Source organism: Cherax quadricarinatus, unplaced genomic scaffold (assembly GCF_038502225.1).
Source record: "Cherax quadricarinatus isolate ZL_2023a unplaced genomic scaffold, ASM3850222v1 Contig98, whole genome shotgun sequence".
NCBI classification, from domain to species: Eukaryota; Metazoa; Arthropoda; class Malacostraca; order Decapoda; family Parastacidae; genus Cherax; species Cherax quadricarinatus.
Window position 1 is genome coordinate 311,778 of NW_027195124.1, and position 19,611 is coordinate 331,388.

Consider the following 19,611-nt stretch of genomic DNA (forward strand, 5'->3'; position numbering starts at 1 on the left):
CTCTACATAGTCTTTGAATTCCTGTACAAATTTTTCAGCCACATGTTTGTCTGAACTTGCAGCCTTGCCATGCCTTACAACACTGTGTATGCCACTTCGCCTCTTGAATTTTTCAAACCAGCCTTTACTGGCCTTAAATTCACTAACATCAGCACTGGTTCCAGGCATTTTCTTTATGAGATCGTCATGCAATTGCCTTGCCTTTTCACAAATAATCAACTGAATAATACTATCTCCCATTAACTGTTTTTCGTTGATCTACACCAACAACAATTTTTCCACATCTTCAATGGTTTGTGGTCTCTGTCTCGTTATCACATTTACCCTTCACATCAGTTTCCCTGATTTCTTTTCTCTTCGCCACAATGGAACTGATGGTTGATGGAGGCTTCCCATACATCCTGGCGAGGTTGGCCATACATATGCCACTATCATATTTTTGTATGATTTCTTTCTTTAATTCTACAGTGTTCCTCACTTTCTTTACCAAAGGACTGGCACCAGGAGCTTTCTTTGAGCCCATTAGTGGCTTATTTAGCAGTCACACACAATAAACAAGCACCAAAAACAATGGATTATTAAGAAATGCTTCATATGACCTCAGAGGATAATGTTCACTCACCAAGCAACAACACGACAATGCCTGAGAATGTGTGTGGGGGAGGCTTTGTTGTGCGCGTGGGGTACTCAAGACACGTACCGGACAAACAACGAAAATCGAGGAAAGCATTGAAAACAGAGGCAATATTTTGATGAAAACAGTCAGCGAAAACTGAAATCAACGAAACCAGAGATCAACGAAAACGAAGGGTCCACTGTATAGGGGAAAATAAAAATAAAGAGAGCTTAAGAATTATACAGAAATAAGCATGTTGGGTATACCGGGTAAAGTTTATAGCAGTGTTATAAACGAAATAATGATGGGCATGACAGAGCAGGATTACAGAGGAACAAGGAGGTTTTAGGAAGGGTAGGGGATGTGTAGGCCAAGTGTTTACATTTAAGCTTATGTGAGTGGAATGACTAAATTATCCAACAGGGAGAATCTTTTTCTTCATAGTGCCAAGGTCATCTTTCACTCTGTATGGCAATGAAGTAGTGCCATCTACTGGCCACCTGCTACCCTGAGGTATCTCATAGGATCTCACATCTGCAGTTCACACAGATCTAAATCTTACTCAGCCACTCCTATCCTGCCTAGGCACCTCCTGTTCCCGATTGACTTTGGACAACACACTATGGGCACCTGACTGCTTTGGGACAGCCATTTAGAAGCCAATTTGGAGCATCCTACATCTCTCTAGTTTCTCTTGCGCCCTCTAACTCTACACGTGGTGAATCTCAACTAAAGTTACATTGGCCATAAGTAGTACTGGAATTGAGGTAAAACCTGGACAATGGATTGGGAAAATCTTTCCAAAGCCTTGATAGAGCCAGCCCAGTAGCTAAGGTAAAAAAAAATTTCTAAATATTCTGTAAACTCGGCTAACCCAGTGGATAATGTTGTGATGAATGGTTTGAAAAACCGACAAGTTGAAGATTGAGACACTTATGCAACATATGGGAATCTTTATTCAGGAAACGTTTCCTGAATAAAGATTCCCATATGTTCCATAAGTGGATAATGATCTTAGTCTTCAGACCAAATACTGCAGGCTCAATCCTATTTCACATTACGTATTTGTAATACTGCTACAACTACTACTACTACTACTAATAATAATAATAATACTAATATTTTCTTCCTCCGTAAGCCATGCGTCTTGTAAGAGGCAACTAAAATGCCGGGAGCAAGGGCCAAGTAACCCTTTCTCCTGTATAAATTACTAAATTTAAAAAGAGAAACTTTTGTTTTTCTTTTTGGGCCACCCTGCCTTGGTGGGATACGGCCAGTTTGTTGAAAAAAAATAATAATAATCTCCATGATGAAGAAGAATCCTTCCTCTGTAAACCATGCGTGTCGTAAGAGGCAACTAAAATGCTGGGAGCAAGGGGCTAGTAACTCCTGTATAAATTACTAAATGTAAAAAGAAGAAACACTTTTGTTTCTTCATTTTATGGGTCACCCTGCCTTGGTGGGAGATGGCTGGTATGTTTAAAAAAAACTAATAATAAAAAATAATAATAATCCTAGGTAGCAGGAACTACCCAGGGATGTACTACTGTTCTGCCAAGTGACGTAAAACGGAAACCTGTAATTGTTTTACATGATGGTAGGATTGCTGGTCTTTTTTCTGTCTCATAAATATGCAAGATTTCACGTACATTTTGCTACTTCTAGTTAGACTTAGGCCACACTACACTTCAATGACTTTCTTTTCTTTCAACGCACTGGCTGTATCCCACCAAGGCGGGATGGCCCGAAAGGAAAAATGAAAATTTCTCCTTTTACATTTAATAATATATACAGGAAAAGGGGTTACTAGCCCTTTGCTCCTGGCATTTTAGTCGCTTTTTACGACATGCACGGCTTACGGAGGAAGAATTCTGTTCCACTTCCCCATGGAGCATACTTACATGTACAAACATATATACACCTACCATCCGACTTACAACCTGCTTGACATACGTCCACTCGACTTACGACCGTGCATCTGGCAGCTAGGCTGGGCCGGCTGATGCACACCACTGTACAATATTTGACAATACTCGCGGCGGCAATGCGCCATGCAGGCAGCATCAGTTTAAGTAACCCTGCCCTATCAGCAGCATCATACTGTATTAACTGTACTAACTGGACAGTAAATTTCACCATGGCCCCTAAGATGAAGTCTGAATCTTGCACTGGAGACTGTGGCAAGAAAGGCTCTTACTCTCCAACTCTCTATTTGTTTTCACTGTTGCACATAAACCTGTCTGTATCTGTCTGCCTGTATATGTGTGTCTGTTTATCTGTCTGTCTACTAGTGTGTCTGTCTTTCTGTCTACCTGTGTGTCCTTCTGTCTACCTGTGTGTCTGTCTTTGTCTACCTGTGTGTCTATGTCTACCTGTGTGTCTGTCTTTCTGTCTACCTGTGTGTGTCTGTCTTTCTGTCTACCTGTGTGTATCTGTCTTTCTGTCTACCTGTGTCTTTCTGTCTACCTGTGTCTGTCTTTATGTCTACCTGTGTGTCTGTCTTTGTCTACCTGTATGTCTGTCAACCTGTGTGTCTGTCTACCTGTGTGTCTGTCTACCTGTGTGTCTTTCTGTTTACCTGTGTCTGTCTTTGTCTACCTGTGTCTTTTTCTGTCTGTTTGTCTGTCTTAGAGCCACTCATTAAGAGTGTAGTTGGTCTTGAAGATGCCATATTAATAATGATAATAACAATAATAATCACTGATGTGCATTAAATGTGTATAAAATGTTAATATAGACATTCTGCTTAATCCATCAATGACTTTTTTTTCAAAATTATATAATAAACATGCTACGTAACATTTTTTTTTTTTTTCAACAAGTCGGCCATCTCCCACCGAGGCAGGGTGACCCAAAAAAGAAAGAAAATCCCCAAAAAGAAAATACTTTCATCATCATTCAACACTTTCACCACACTCACACATTATCACTGTTTTTGCAGAGGTGCTCAGAATACAACAGTTTAGAAGCATACACATATAAAGATACACAACATATCTCTACATAACATATAAACATATAAATTAACAAATATGAGATGTTTTTCTGGTCGGCTTGACAGAGTGAACAGAAACCATTCGTGTCTGGGCTGGTAACAACAACAACAACAACATTTGTTTACATAATTTGTGAACATTCTACATTCTCTCTCTCTCGTTTATTCATTTAATCTTGTTTACTCACCTCTCACTCTACATTAAGACTACAGATATTTTAAGGTAAGTAATGAGTGGACACGATTATTATATTATAGCTTAATAATAATATTATTATTATTATTAGTACATATGTATTATTGTAATAATAATAATTATTAATCTTCTTCTTTCAACAAAACTGGCCGTAACCCACCGAAGCAGGATGACCCAAAAAGAAAAACCAAAGTTTCTCTTTTTAAATTTAGTAATTTATACAGGAGAAGGGGTTACTAACCCATTGCTCCCGGCATTTTAGTCACCTCTTACAACACGCATGGCTTACGGAGGAAGAATTCTGTTCCACTTCCCCATGGAGATAAGAGGAAATAAACAAGAACAAGAACTAGAAAGAAAATAGCAGAAAACCCAGAGGGGTGCATGTATATATATGCTTGTACATGTATGTGTAGTGTGACCTAAGTGTAAGTAGAAGTAGCAAGACGTACCTGAAATCTTGCATGTTTATGAGACAGAAAAAAGACACCAGCAATCCTACCATCATGTAAAACAATTACAGGCTTTCGTTTTACACTCACTTGGCAGGACAGTAGTGCCTCCTTGGGCGGTTGCTGTCTACCAACCTTCTACCTAGGATAATTATCATTATTATTATTAATTTAGGGTACTGGAACACAGATCCACTGTATAGCACTTTGTCTGGATTTTTTGGGTTATCCTAGGTAATTTATAATATGTATGATAACTTGACTTACGTGTGCCTGTGAGAGAGAGAGAGAGATAGAGAGAGAGACTGCCACATTCGGTCAGCCAGTCAACCAACCACCCACCCACCCGGCCACCCACCCACCCACCCACCCAGCCAGCCACCCACCCACCTGGCCAGCCACCCACCCACTCACCCACCCACCCGGCCAGCCAGATACGTATTACACATGTTCCAGAGTTGTTTCTCTTTACTTAGGGTATAGATTATACTACATTCTGGCAGGATGACACTACCAGTGGTATTCTCCCATTCCACTATGTCAACAATACATAAAGATAACAGTAACATATGATACTATATCCAATGTAAAATTTAAAATACAGTTCACTACCATGTATACATTATATACAGTACATAAATAATTAAAATATAACAATAGAAGTAAATTATGGTAAAAAGAATGAAATAATGATTGTACATTACTATGTAGGTAGTTTATATAGGAAAGGTTTGACATTATGTCCTACCCAATATGTCGGCAATTTTCAAAGGTTTGACTTACGTCCATTTTGACTTACGACCGGTTGGTCGGAACCAAGCTTGGTCGTAAGTTGGATGGTAGGTGTATACACACCCCTCTGGGTTTTCTCCTATTTTCTTAACAGTTCTTGTTCTTGTTTATTTCCTCTTATCTCCATGGGAAAGTGGAACAGAATCCTTCCTCCACAAGCCATGCGTGTCACAAGAGGCGACTAACATGCTGGGAGCAAGGAGCTAGTAACCCCTTCTCCTGTATACATTACTTAAGTTGAAAAGAGAAACTTTTGTTTTTCTTTTTGGGTCACCCTGCTTTGGTGGGATATGGCTGGTTTGTTGAAATAATAATAATAATAATAATAATAATAATAATAATAATAATAATAATAATAATAATAATAATAATAATAATAATAATAATAATAATAATAATAACAATAATACAGCCTCCCCTCACTTAACGTTGTACTCGTTTATCGACAACTCGGACTTACGACGGGCTTTCTTAGCAGTGTGCATACCTAAATGATGTATATTAGAGCTGATTTCTTCTATACTGTTTATTACAACATACAGTACTCTACTAAATAAACATTCAAAAATATATCAGAAATGTTATAAATGGCAGAAAGGTGACATTAAAACAATATCAGTGATGGTTGACACAAACCTACTAACGTTACAGTATGCTCCTCACTTAGTGACGAATTTGTTTACCGACGTGGTCTTAGGAATGAAACTCCATCATTAAGCAAGGAGAGGGTGTAATATAAATAATAATAACAATCCTGCAATATTTGTAAATGATCAGTTCTTTCATTTACCTGGAATGATTTCAGAGTCCTTCTGACAGGGCAGGTGAAGACCACCACTCCTCCTCCACCAGGTGGAAGACCTCTTCGAAGCATCTTTAAACTCAGACCATCATCTACCACCAAGATCTTCTTCATTACTGGCATCAAAGATGAGCGGATCATGTCAACTGATGGGTCCAGCTATAAAAGAAGTGCAAAAAACGAGCTTCATCAAGAAAAATTTACAATTCGATAGACATATTAAAGGTATAACCAGGATAATCTATGCACAAATATTGTAATTAGCATTATTCTTATTTGCCAAGGCTAGGCTCATAGCTGTTACTACATATATATTTCTTCTTTCAACAAACTGGCTGTATTCCATAAAGGGAGGGTTGCCCAAGAAGGATAAAAGTTTCTCTTTTTAAATTTAGTAATTTATACAGGAGAAGGGGTTACTAGCCCCTTGCTCCCAGCATTTTAGTCGCCTCTTATGATACACATGGCTTACAGAGGTAGAATTCTGTTCTGCTTCCCCCCATAAAGATAAGAGAAAATAAACAAGAACTAGTAAGAAAATAGAAGAAAACCCACATGGGTGTGTATATATATATGTAGTGACGTATATGTAATGACCTAAGTAGAAGTAGCAAGATGTACCTGAAATCTTGCATGTTTCTTCTTCTTCTTTCAACGTACCAGCCGTATCCCACTGAGGTGGGGTGGCCCAAAAGAAAAAACTGAAGTTTCTCCTTTTAAATTTAGTAATATATACAGGAGAAGGGGTTACTAGCCCCTTGCTCCCGGCATTTTAGTCGCCTCTTACGACACGCATGGCTTACAGAGGAAGAATTCTGTTCCACTTCCCCATGGAGATAAGAGGAAATAAACAAGAACAAGAATTAGAAAGAAAATAGAAGAAAACCCAGAGGGGTGTGTATATATATGCTTGTACATGTATGTGTAGTGTGACCTAAGTGTAAGTAGAAGTAGCAAGACTTACCTGTAATCTTGCATATTTATGAGACAGACAAAAGACACCAGCAATCCTACCATCATGTAAAACAATTACAGGCTTCTGTTTTACACTCACTTGGCAGGACAGAAGTACCTCCCTGGGCAGTTGCTGTCTACCAACATACTACTCAGGACATCTATATTTAAAGTAAGCAAATACAAAATTTACAGTAAGCAAAAATGGTAGGTAGTAGGTTGGTAGACAGCAACCGTCGAGGAGGGTACAGGTCCGTATCCCTTTATCCAAAACACTTGGTACCAGCAGTGTTTCAAATTTCAGAATGAAAGTGGGGTCTAGGGCAGCACCCCATAATCAAACATTAACACTGCAGCAAAAATGTATGAATACTCACACTAAGTGGGATAAATAAAGACTACAAATACAGTGGACCACCGCCTTACGAACGCATCGTGTTACGTTAAATCCGCTATACGAAGCATTTGAACGCAAAAATTTTGTCTCGCCTCACGACAAAAATCTCGCCTTACTTGATTCGTCTGGGACGCATCCCACGTGTGGCCTCAGCTGCCCTGTGGGTGCCAGTGTTTACAAGCCAGCCAGTGCAGTCACACCCACACATACATTCGGTATATTTCACCTTATCCCAGTGTTTTTTGTGCTTGTAACTGCAAAATAAGTTACCATGGGCCCCAAGAAAGCTTCTAGTGCCAACCTTGTGGTAAAAAGAGTGAGAATTAGTATGGAAATTAAGAAAGATTTTGAAGGGTTTGGGGCTAACCCTGAGAAGCCTATGCCAGTTGTGGAATCCATTGTGCCTTCTTCAAAGATTAAGGAAATGTGTGCAAAGTGGGTTGAACTGCAAACCTTTATGGATGGAAATCACCCTAACACAGCTATTGCAAGCCGTGCTGGTGACTATTACAATTTGCCCATTTTAGGCAAATCTTAAAGGAACGGGAGGTACAGACCTCTATGGACAGATTTGTGCGACAGAGGTCCAGTGACTCTCAAGCTGGTCCTAGTGGCATTAAAAGAAGAAGGGAAGTAACCCCGGAAAAGGACTTGCTACCTCAAGTCCTAATGGAAGGGGATTCCCCTTCTAAACAATAACTTCCACACTCTCCCCTCCTCCCATCCCATCAATCATCACCAGATCTTCAATAAAGGTAAGTGTCATGTATTCTATTTATGAAGAGTAGTAATTGTGCATGTCTTCTTCAGTTTGTGTGTATTAAAATTAATATTTCATGTTGTAAAAAAAAATTTTTTTTCATTCTTTGGGGTGTCTTGCACGGATTAATTTGATTTCCATTATTTCTTATGGGGAAAATTAATTCGGCTTACGATGAGCTCTCAGGAACGGATTAATATCGTAAGGCGGGGGTCCACTGTACTATTACAGTTTATTTATAGAGTAATACAGCGGAACCTTTATTTACGAGCTTAATTTGTTCCATGACCTTGCTCGCATCAGGATTTGTTCATCTGCAGAGTAAATTTTCCTCATTTAAATTAACTGATATGGAATTATTATGTTCAAGTGGAATTCCAGGCATGACAAAATACCTCAATAATTTCCCTAGTATCAACTCTACGGCTTATTTATCTATCACAATTCATCTAATACGACATAATAAACAATATTAATAACATAGAAACATGATATATACATTAGAATGAATAAAATAGATGTCATTACATATGTGACTAGTGGTGGTGACAGCGGCCATTGTTGTTGTTGGGGTTTATGAGGCCACTACAGCGGCCATTCCTGCTCCTGACTACGTGTGTTGAGAACCTAGGATAACCCAAAAAAGTCAGACACTGCCGTTTCATGTTGTCTGCCACTGCTGCTTCATGATGAGTGCTACTGTTGCTTCATGTTGTCTGCCACTGCTGCTTCATGTTGTCTGCCACTGCTACCTCATGTTGTCTGCCACTGCTACCTCATGTTGTCTGCCACTGCTGCTTCATGTTGTCTGCCACTGCTACCTCAGGTTGTCTGCCACTGCTACTTCATGCTGTCTGCCACTGCTGCTTCATGTTGTCTGCCACTGCTACCTCATGATGTCTGCTCCCACTTTTGCTAGCATGTTGAAGAGCTTTCCAATATGTGAAGGCTGAGGGGTAGTGCCAATTGGACAGGTATTGGACTGTGACATCATTTGTTTACTCTTGAACATCACCAAAGAATCGAACATTTCTGCTACTTTGAGCTCAATTTCAAGGTACTTTTCATCGTGAAACCAATCAAAATCATATCTATTTATGTAGTATATTTTCCATTCTATCAGTAAGAAAAAAAAAAAAAAAGAGAATACAACCATAAAAACCATACGAAAACATACCGCTAAGGGGAGGCTAATGACTGAGAAGTGAACTCCATTATTTATGTTCCGATTTCTTTCATTTTTGGTGTACGTTAAGAAGCACCTTTCCCTCATGCATTGCCCAAGTTTCAATAAGATAGTCCAACAAACAACTGAGATTCAATTACCTAGATTAAGAGCAAGAGCCCCTCACCAGCATCAAGGAACCTCCCTTGAGGCCCGCTTGCATCTGGAAATTTCGCTTGCATCTGGAAGCATAAACTTGATCAACTGACTGCTCATATCTGGAAAAACTCGCATGTGGATGCACTCGTAAGTAGAGGTTCCACTGTAGATTGATAAATGAAATAATGGGATAATTATAGACCAGGAACATGCGTCTGCTATTCTCAGCAAACAGCAGACACACGTGTGAACACTACAAGCGCTGAGACACAACTGACACATGGAGACGTTGGAGTTATGTAGAGATGACTGACACTCCACACATAAGAACATAAGAAAGAAGGAGCACTGCAGCAGGCCTACTGTGAGGCAGGTCCAATTCTCCCACCGACTTAAGCCAATGCCTTAACCTAGTTAGGTCAAGTCACATTCCACAAGCTTTGATAATTCTATTAACTCATGTGCTAGTCCCACTCAAATCCAACCCCTCTCACTCATGTGTTTATCCAACCTAATATGTTTATCCAACCTAACATGTTTATCCAACCAAGGAAGGAGCACAGCATCTGACCTAGTAGCACAAGCTAGTCAGGTTTAGGCTAGGCTAGGCTAGATATTTTTAGAATGCTATTTACATCCCCTTTATTAATTCCTGTTTTCCATTTATACACATCCACGAAAAAACTTCGGTTTTCAGAAGTTTTCAAATTTCAGAATATCAGATAAAGGAATACGGACCTGTATTACCGTACTGCTAAGCGAGTATATAACGGAAGCCTGTATTTGTTTTACATGATGGTAGGGCTGCTGGTGTCTTTTTTTCTGTCTCATAAACATGCAAGATTTCAGGCATGTCTTGTTACTTCTACTTAACTTAGGTCACACTACACATGCATGCAGACATTTCTATAAACACACTCGCCTGAGTTTTTTTTAATTTTATCTTAATAGTGCTTGTTCTTATTACTTACCCTTTCATATCCATGGGAAAGTGTAATAAGAATCTTTCCTCCATAAGCCATGCATGTTATAAAAGCCAACTAAAATACTGGAGCAATGGGCTAGTAACCCCTTTTCCCATATTGCTTACTAAAAAGAAAAAGAAGAGAGCCATCAAAGTGGGATGTTTGAATGTGTGTGGATGTAGTGCGAATGATAAGAAAGATGATTGTGGATGTTATGAATGAAAAGAAGCTGGATGCCCTGGCTCTAAGTGAAACAATGCTGAAAGGGGTAGGAGAGTTTCACTGGGGAGAAATAAATGTTATTAGGTCAGGGGTTTCTAATAGAGTTAGAGCTAAGGAAGGAGTAGCAATAATGTTGAAGAGTAAGTTATGGCAGGAAAAAGAGAGAATATAAATGTATAAATTCAAGGATTATGTGGAGTATAATAAGGGTTGGATGTGAAAAGTGGGTTATAGTATGTGTGTATGCACCTGGAGAAGAAAGAAGTGTAGAAGAGAGAGAGAGATTTTGGGAAATGTTGAGTATGTGGGGAGTTTTGAACCAAGTGAGAGAGTAGTTGTGGTTGGGAATCTCAATGCTAAAGTGGGTAAAAATACTGTGGAGGGAGTAGTAGGTAAATTTGGGGTAAATGAAAATGGGGAGCCTTTAATTGAACTATGTGTAGAAAGAAGTTTGGTAATAAGTAATACATATTTTATGAAAAAGAGGATAAATAAGTATACAAGGTATGATACAGCATGTAATGAAAGAAGTTTGTTAGATTATGTATTGGTGGATTAAAGGTTGATGGGTAGGCTTTAGGATGTACATGTCTATAGAGGGGCAATAGATATATCTAGTTGTAGCTACAGTGAGAGTAAAAGGTAGATGGGATACAAGGAAAATAGAAGCAGCAAGTAAGAGAGAGGTGAAGGTGTATAAACTAAAAGAGGAGGCAGTTAGGGTAAGATATAAACAACAATTGGAGGATGGATGGGCTAGTGAGAGTATAGGCAATGGGGTTGAAGATGTATAGGGTAGGTTTAAGAATGTAGTGTGAGTGTGTTCAGCAGAAGTTTGTGGTTACAGGAAAGTGGGTGCGGGAGGGAAGAAGAGCGATTGGTGGAATGATGATGTAAAGAGAGTAGTAAGGGAGAAAAAGTTATCATTTGAGAGGTATTTACAAAGTAGAAGTGATACAAGGAGGGAAGAGTATATGGAGAGAAAAAGAGAGGTTAAGAGAGTGGTAAAGCAATGTAAAAAGAGAGCAACTGAGAGAGTGGGTGAGATGTTATCAACAAATTTTGTTGAAAATAAGAAAAAGTTCTGGAGTGAGATTAACCCTTTCAGGGTCCGTGCCGTAGATCTATGGCTTTACGTTGAGGGTCCAAACCGTAGATCTATGCCAAAATTCTAGCAGCGCCAAATTTAGCGCAAGAAGGCTGGTAGGCCTACATCTGTGAGAATGGGTCTGGGTGGTCAGTGTACACACTATAGAAAAAATCTGGACGCCCGCATGGCATTGTGAGAATGCCGCCAAAGTAGTTTTGTACATCGTGCCTGGCAGCAGGGAAGCTCTCACTCCCCACTCACTCTCTGGGCGAATTCTGACTCTCCTCTTCACAACTTACAGTTGTAAGACTGATGGAAGTGGAGCTGAAGAGGAATTCTATGGTTTTGAACCGTATGGTACCATTGTACTATATGGTACCATTGGGTATGAAAGAAATTGATCTTTGCTGAGACTTCCATCAGTGTTAGAGCATCACTTGGAAAGAGTAGATTCCCAGATTTGCCGGGGAATCACATATTTCTTACCTCTAGGCATGCTGAACAAGGACTATTGAAATGGCATTCCCACAATGCACCACAGGCTCCCTGTTTTTTTTATATGGTGCACACTGACCATGGAGACCCATTCTCTCACATGTGGGCCTACCAGCTCTCTCCTGCTTGATTTGAAGCTGCTAGAATTTATGTGTATTAATACGTCAAACATGGTGGCTCGTAAGACATATATATACAACCGAAAAAGTCGAAGGGTTAAATTATGGGGAATCAAGTACAAAATGGGAGCTGACACAGATACTTTTTGCTGATGATACTGTGCTTTTGGGAGATTGTAAAGAAAAGTTGCAAAGGTTAGTGTGTGGAGGCAAGGGTGTTTAAAGACAGAAAATTGAAAGTAAACATAGATAAGAGTAAGGTGATGTAGGTATTAAACGATTTAGATAAAGAAAAATTGGATATCACATTGGAGGGAAGGAGTATGGAAGAAGTGAATGTTTTCAGATATTTGGGAGTTGACTTGTCAGCAGATGGGTTTTTGAAGGATGAGGTTAACCACAGAACTGATGAAGGAAAAAAGGTGAGTGGTGCATTGAGGCACGTATCTGTGGAGACAAAAAAACCTTATCCATGGAGGCAAAGAAAAGATTGTACAAAAGTATAGTGGTACCAACACTCTTCTATGGGTGTGAAGCATAGGCTGTAAATGCTGCAGCGAGGAGGAGGTTGGAGGCAGTGGAGATGTCGTGTCTAAGGGCAGCGTGTGGTGTAAATATTATGCAGGGAATTTGTAGTGTGGAAATTAGGAGGAGGTGTGGAGTTACTAAAGGTATTAGTCAGAGGGCTGAAGAGGGGTTGTTGAAGTGGCTTGGTCATTTTGAGAGAATGGAACAAACTAGAATGACTTGGAGAACATATAAATCTGTAGGGAAAGGAAGGCAAGGTAGGGGTTGTTCTCAAAAAGGTCGGAGGAAGGGGGTACAGGAGGTTTGGTGGGCAAGAAGCTTGGACTTCCAGTATGTATGCATGAGAGTGTTAGATGGGAGTGAATGGAGACGAATGTTTTTGGGCTGACAAACTGTTATATGTGAGCAGGATAATATTTTGTGAAGGGATTCAGGGAAAGCGGTTAGCCAGTTTTGAGTCCTGGAAATGGGAAGTAAAATGCCTGCACTTTAAAGGAAGGGTTTGGAATATTGGCAGTTTGGAAGGACTTCTAAACTGTCATATCTGAGTGTCTCTGCAGAGACAGTAATTATGTATGAGTGATGGTGAGTGTTGAATGATGATGAAAGTTTTTTCTTTTGTTTTTTTTGGGACACCCTGCTGCGGTGGAAAACGGCCGACGTGTTACAAAAAAAAAATACAAAGTGTAAAGTAATATTTATGAAGGGATTTAAGGAAAAAGGGTAAGCCAAACTCAAATTCTGGAGGTGGGAAGTACAGTGTTTGCACTCTGAAGGTTTGGGGATCTTGCAGTTCAGAGTCATCTGAATTGTAATGTAAATGCAATTCTGGCCCTTACATTACAATTATGAATGAGTAACAGTGAATGAGTTTTCTTTTTTTTGTGGGGGAGGATTACCTTACCTATGTGGATGATGGCCAGTGTGTTAAAAAATACAAATTATTCTCACATAAGCTAAGCTCACTGATAGTACAGGAACAACATCAATTTTCCAAAACCTTTGCTTCCTAAGCCTTTCCGGATTAATGATTTTTCTGGACTAGTGGTAGTCACCTTTATATCACAAACAGTTGATTTACCGAAACTGTAAATTTCACAGATCTTATGCACTGAGGCACCACAGTCCAGTTTTCTCAACAGTTCAACTTTCTCTTGAATCGACATGGACTGGTGTTTACATTTAACAACACCAGTCTCCCTCTTACCTCCCTTAGAAGACATAGCTGGGATTAATTAATCAAAATAAGCTACAAAACTCACAGAACTGGGATGTCCCCCACCAGCAAGTGCAGTGTAAGCAATTCAAGTGAGCACGGCTATACTCCACACCATCTACAGGCCACCCAGTAAACTAGATGGGTAGCCGTGGGAATTTCAAGTTCCTGCTTGTAAATTTGTATGAATTACATATCTCTTATAATTATAAGAGGTTCCGGACCATCAGTGTCCAGAAAGTCGGTATTGTACCTGTACTAACTTCATATAATAACACAGCATTACTTTATTATGATGTTAACAGTAGTACAGTACATGTGAGACTAATTACAAATCAGAAAATGCTTATTTCCTTTTCTCTATTCCTAAAACTAATTAACTAATGTTGATTTGGGGAAACAATGGAGAAAACTAGAAATAGGGAATTACAAATATTGGATTAAATAAAATGCCTTTTTCCATTATGTATGTGCCAGGGTACTGCAGATGTGATGGATCATTTTTCAAGCTAATATAATGCCAAATAAGTTTACATACCTATGACTGACCTCAAGAGTTGTACCCTTGCAGTCCAGCCTAATGCAAAACTTAGTTGCTGACTGCTTGGTCAACCAGACCATAGGAAGGTTAGCATAGGCACCACTGTGACCGCAAATGCAAGTTTTTTACAGACGAATCTCCAACTAGCATGGCTGTGACGAACTCTAGCTCAAGTCCCCTCACTGCCGTCAACATTTGTATCTGTGGTCACAGTGGTGCCTATGCTAACCTTCCTATGGTGTAGAAATATACCTAGTTGGACGAATCTTATTGTGGCTAGCTGGTCCAGTGGCTAACGCGACAGTCTCGAGTTTTGAGACTCTCTGACCGCAGGTTCAAATCCCGCCCGTGGTATGGTTTGTTTGCAATCGTGTCATTACGACTTCATGAGTCATGTTGACGGCAGTGAGGGGACTTGAGCTAGAGTTCGTCACGGCCACACTAGCTGGAGATTCGTCTGTAAAAACTTGCATTTGTGGTCACAGTGGTGCCTATGCTAACCTTCCTATGGTGTAGAAATATACCTAGTTGGACGAATCTTATTGTGGCTAGCTGGTCCAGTGGCTAACGCGACGGTCTGGAGTTTTGAGACTCTATGACCGCAGGTTCAAATCCCGCCCGTGGTATGGTTTGTATTGCATGTATGTGTGGAATCATCCTCACTGGCTTGTAAACAATGGCATACTGGCTGTACATGGAGTGTCCAGGTGCTCACTCTCCACGGACACGTTTGGGACAAATGACTTTAAGTTCTTTGTCGTTAACTGAGCCAATATTCTGATGCAAAAACGTGTCGTTATCCGATTTTTACATTATCCGAAGACGTCGTTAACTGAGGTCCACTGTATATTATGTGTGGGTGGAGTAGGGTGGCCTGACTGGCTACCATAGCTACCACATCTAACTCCTTACAATAAACACTACTCACTTCTCACCCTACATTAAGACTACAAAAATTCTGAGGTAATTAATGAGTGTACTGTATGTGTATTTTACTTTTCATTGTTTTTAATGCCTATTTCTATTGCTAACTTAATATACACCTACCATCCGACTTACGACCTGCTCGACATACGGCCACTCTACTTACGACCATGTTTTGTATGCCAAATTTCTGGGAAATAAACAACGGTTTGTGGTGTGCACAGTGTTTATCCTAAACCTTACAGTATAAAATACAGTACTAACAGCATAAAAAGTAAAGTAAAAAATGAAATACCAAAATAAAACAATAAAATAAAACCTTTACAAAAGTGTGATGTTGATATTCAGTAGTAAGGTTCAACATACGTCCATTTTGACTTATGACCGGTTGGTCGGAACCAAGCTTGGTCATAAGTCAGATGGTACCTGTATGTTAGTGTAAACTTATTATCTGATATTTATAAGTGGAAACAAATGGCATTCCTATTTCCAGTGGTAGCCTGGAACCCAATCTACCACTTAATTGGGGCCCTACTGTACAGTAAACCCTCGATATAATGGACCTAGTCTTAAAAGACTTAAAAATTAAGGGCAAAATCCACAGGTTAAATTGTACTTTTAACTCCTTTAATTCCAATGTTTATTGCAGTATATACATAAATTGTGTGCACATTTCAATATCAGAAGAAGAGTAGAGTATTTTAGTGCAGTTTTTGCTATTAACATTATTCTGATTTAAAAAACACTAAAACAATCCTCCTATTAATCAGTTATATGGAGAGATTACTGTATACCAGATGCCTCCAACAACTGTTAATTGCCCAATCTTTTACTTGACGTAAGAAAGAAATTCAAATCAATATAGAGTAGTAACCAAATATCTTATATGTTTAATTTCAAGACATTAATAAAAGGAATTGTTCATTTTGCACAAATACGGTACATACCTTGTTATTGGTGATGCCCTTGAGTGTGATATTTAGTGGAGTTTTACAAAACAATGCCAGCATGAACAAAGGCTCTAAGAAGTATCTGCAAGAAATAACAACAATACGGATTTTATAGCTGAATCCTACATAGCTTAAGTAAATTTTCTGAATACTGTATTACATGGTATGTCTGTAAATGTAATTCTTAATATATATGTGTTTAACAATTCGCAAACAGGCAAAATTATTTACAAACACTGTTTCTACGTCCACAGCAGGACTCGAACCTGCTAACTCTGTATCAGAGTCCACAGTACTTTACCACTGAGCTAGACCCAAGATAAGTATTGGCGCTTAGCCGAGCTAAGTGATGTTACCCCATGTCCCCGGGCACCAAGCTCGTTCTGAAAGTTATTTCATCGAATCCTGCCACATGTAGTGGACATTAGCTTCGGCTAAGCGCCCATACTTATCTTGGGTCTAGCTCAGTGGTAAAGTACTGTGGACTCTGATACAGAGTTAGCAGGTTCAAGTTGTGCTGTGGACATAGAGACAATATTTATAAGTATGTGTGTATGTGTATGCATTACTGTAGTAGGCTGGTAGACAGCAACCACCCAGGGAGGTACTACTGTCCTGCCAAATAAGTGTAAGATGGAAACCTGAAATTGTTTTACACAATGGCAGAAGTGCTAGCTCACTTACCCATGCATGTACGTAAATGTTTATGTATACACACTCATCTCAGTTTTTTTTACTTTTAATAGTTCTTGTTAATATTTCCTATCAACTCCATGGGGACGTGGAATAAGAATCTTTCCTTTGTAAGACATGCGTGTTGTAAAAGCTGACTAAAATGCCAGGAGCAATGGGCTAGTAACCTCTTCTCCTTATAGATTACTAAAAATAAGAAAACATTTAACATTTAACATCACTTTTACCTTTATTGAAGACTTGTTGGCATATGGAAGATGGCGAGGAGTGGAGAGGGAGGAGAGGTTATCTCTACCACCATCACTACCACCCTCTACCACCATTTACATTAATGATCTTCCAAATGTATCCCAACACCTGAAACCCATTCTCTTTGCTGACGACACGACTTATGTCATCTCCCACCCTAATCTTGCCACCCTCAACACCATTGTCAACGAGGAGCTGCTCAAAATTCTGACTTGGATGACAGCCAATAAACTTACACTTAACACTGACAAAACCTACTACATTATGTTTGGTAGCAGAGCAGGTGTTGCACAACTTAACATTAAGACTGACAACACTCTAATTGCCAGACATAATGAGGGCAAATTCCTAGGTCTATACCTCGACAACAACCTAAATTTCAGCATCCATATCCAACACATAACAAAAAAAGTATCCAAAACGGTGGGGATCCTCTCCAAGATATGATATTACGTGCCGCAAACTGCCCTTCTCACACTATACCATTCACTCATTTATCCATACCTCACCTATGCTATTTGTGCTTGGGGATCAAATGCAGCAACACATCTAAAGCCAATAATAACCCAACAAAAAGCTGCAGTAAGAATAATCACTAAATCCCATCCCTGGCAACACCCCCCCCCCCACTCTTCATAGATCTAAATTTACTCCCTGTTCAGAACATCCACACTTACTACTGTACAATCTACATCTACAGGACCTTAAATTCCAATATTAACCTTGACCTAAAATGCCTTCTTCATAGTTGTGACAGGACCCACAGGCATAACACCAGATACAAACATCTCTATGTCCGACTAAACCTTTACAAAAATTCAATGTGTGTCAAAGGGCCTAAAATCTGGAACACCCTACCTGAAAACTCTAGAACTGCAGACACATTCATCACTTTCAAAACTACAGTTAGAAAACATCTTATCTCCCTGATACACCCCGTCAACTAACTACATGTAAACCACCTGGTGGTTCACACTTACGCTCACTCACCCACTGACTATAAACACAGAAATACGAATCTTAATCTTTAAATAATGAATCTTAACTAGTCATAAGTTTGCCTATGATACTCCAATATAAACACTATGTACTGTGCCAAAACAATAGCATTTACATTGCTAAACTCACAAACTAAAATGTAGTCACTTAACCTTAATACCATAATCTGCAATAATTTAAAATTTAGAATTAATCTAAGTCTGCCCGAAATGCCTAGCCATGCTAGGTGTCCTAGTGGCCCCCTCTGTAATTAGTATTTTAAAACATGTAAACCACACAATATTCAAAATCTGTAAACCACGCATTGTAATCCTTATAGAGAATAAACTTGATTGACTGATCACAACCACTACCACCCTCTACCACCATCACAACCACTACAACCCTCTACCACCATTACTACCATCCTCTACCACCATTACTACCAGCCTCTACCACCTTCTACCACCATCACTACCACCTTCTACCGACAAGAAACAAAACCAAAATGACTCGAAACGTGTAGGATGCTTTATGTGGGCATGGGCGGACATATTCAATACGGCGGACCACTGTCAACCCGACGAAAACCGAGGTAATGAACAACAGCTGGGACAAAATTTTGACGAAAAAAGTTACCGAAAACCAAGGCAAACAAAAACCGAGGTTCCACTGTATTTAGGAGTTTGGGGTTTGGACATACAGCAGGAATGTGTAAGTGTGTTAGAAAGGAGTGGAGACAAATGGTTTTTGGGACTTGATGAGCTATTGGAGTGCAAGCAGGGAAGTGAAGTGATTCAGTGAAACTAGTTAGGCAGACTTAAGTCCTGGAGATGGGAGATACAGTGGCTGCAATCATAAGCAGGGGTTTGGGATATTTGCTGTTTAGAGTGACATCAAAACTGTCTTACCTGTATGCCTCTGGCAAGACAGTGATAGTGTGAATGATGGTGAAAATGTTTCTTTTTTGGATCACCCTGCCTCGGTGAAAGACAGCAAGCATGTTAAAAAAAAATTAATTAATGATCACCTTCATTTGCACAAAAAAATTATAAAACAATGAGTAATACAAGTGGAATACTGCTGACAATAAAGAAGACAGGTTAACCCTTGAACTGTCCAAACGTAGATCTACGTTTTTTCAACACCTGAAAGTACGTAAAAAAAAGTAGAGCTTCTTTTATCTTTTTTTACATTTGAAAACGTGCAAAAAAAAACTTTGATCTATGTTTTTTTTGTTATATTTGAAAATATGTAAAAAAAACGTTGATCTACTTTTGGAGCACTACGCATGTGAATGTAGATCTGTTTGGACAGTTTAAGGGTTAAGTAAGTTTTTATTCAGCTTCTTAC

General features: G+C 39.4%; 1 protein-coding gene across 1 annotated transcript in view; it reads right to left on the reverse strand.

Moving 5' to 3' along the window:
- Rtc1 (RNA terminal phosphate cyclase 1) overlaps positions 1-19,611 on the reverse strand; it is an 88,736-nt gene that overhangs the window by 56,611 nt on the left and 12,514 nt on the right. Inside the window, exons 3-4 of the mRNA XM_070080044.1 lie at positions 16,336-16,420; positions 5,842-6,012 (exon numbers count right to left, since the gene is read on the reverse strand). Of these exons, the coding sequence (XP_069936145.1) occupies positions 5,842-6,012; positions 16,336-16,420 (256 nt within the window). The remainder of the gene's footprint in view (positions 1-5,841; positions 6,013-16,335; positions 16,421-19,611) is intronic.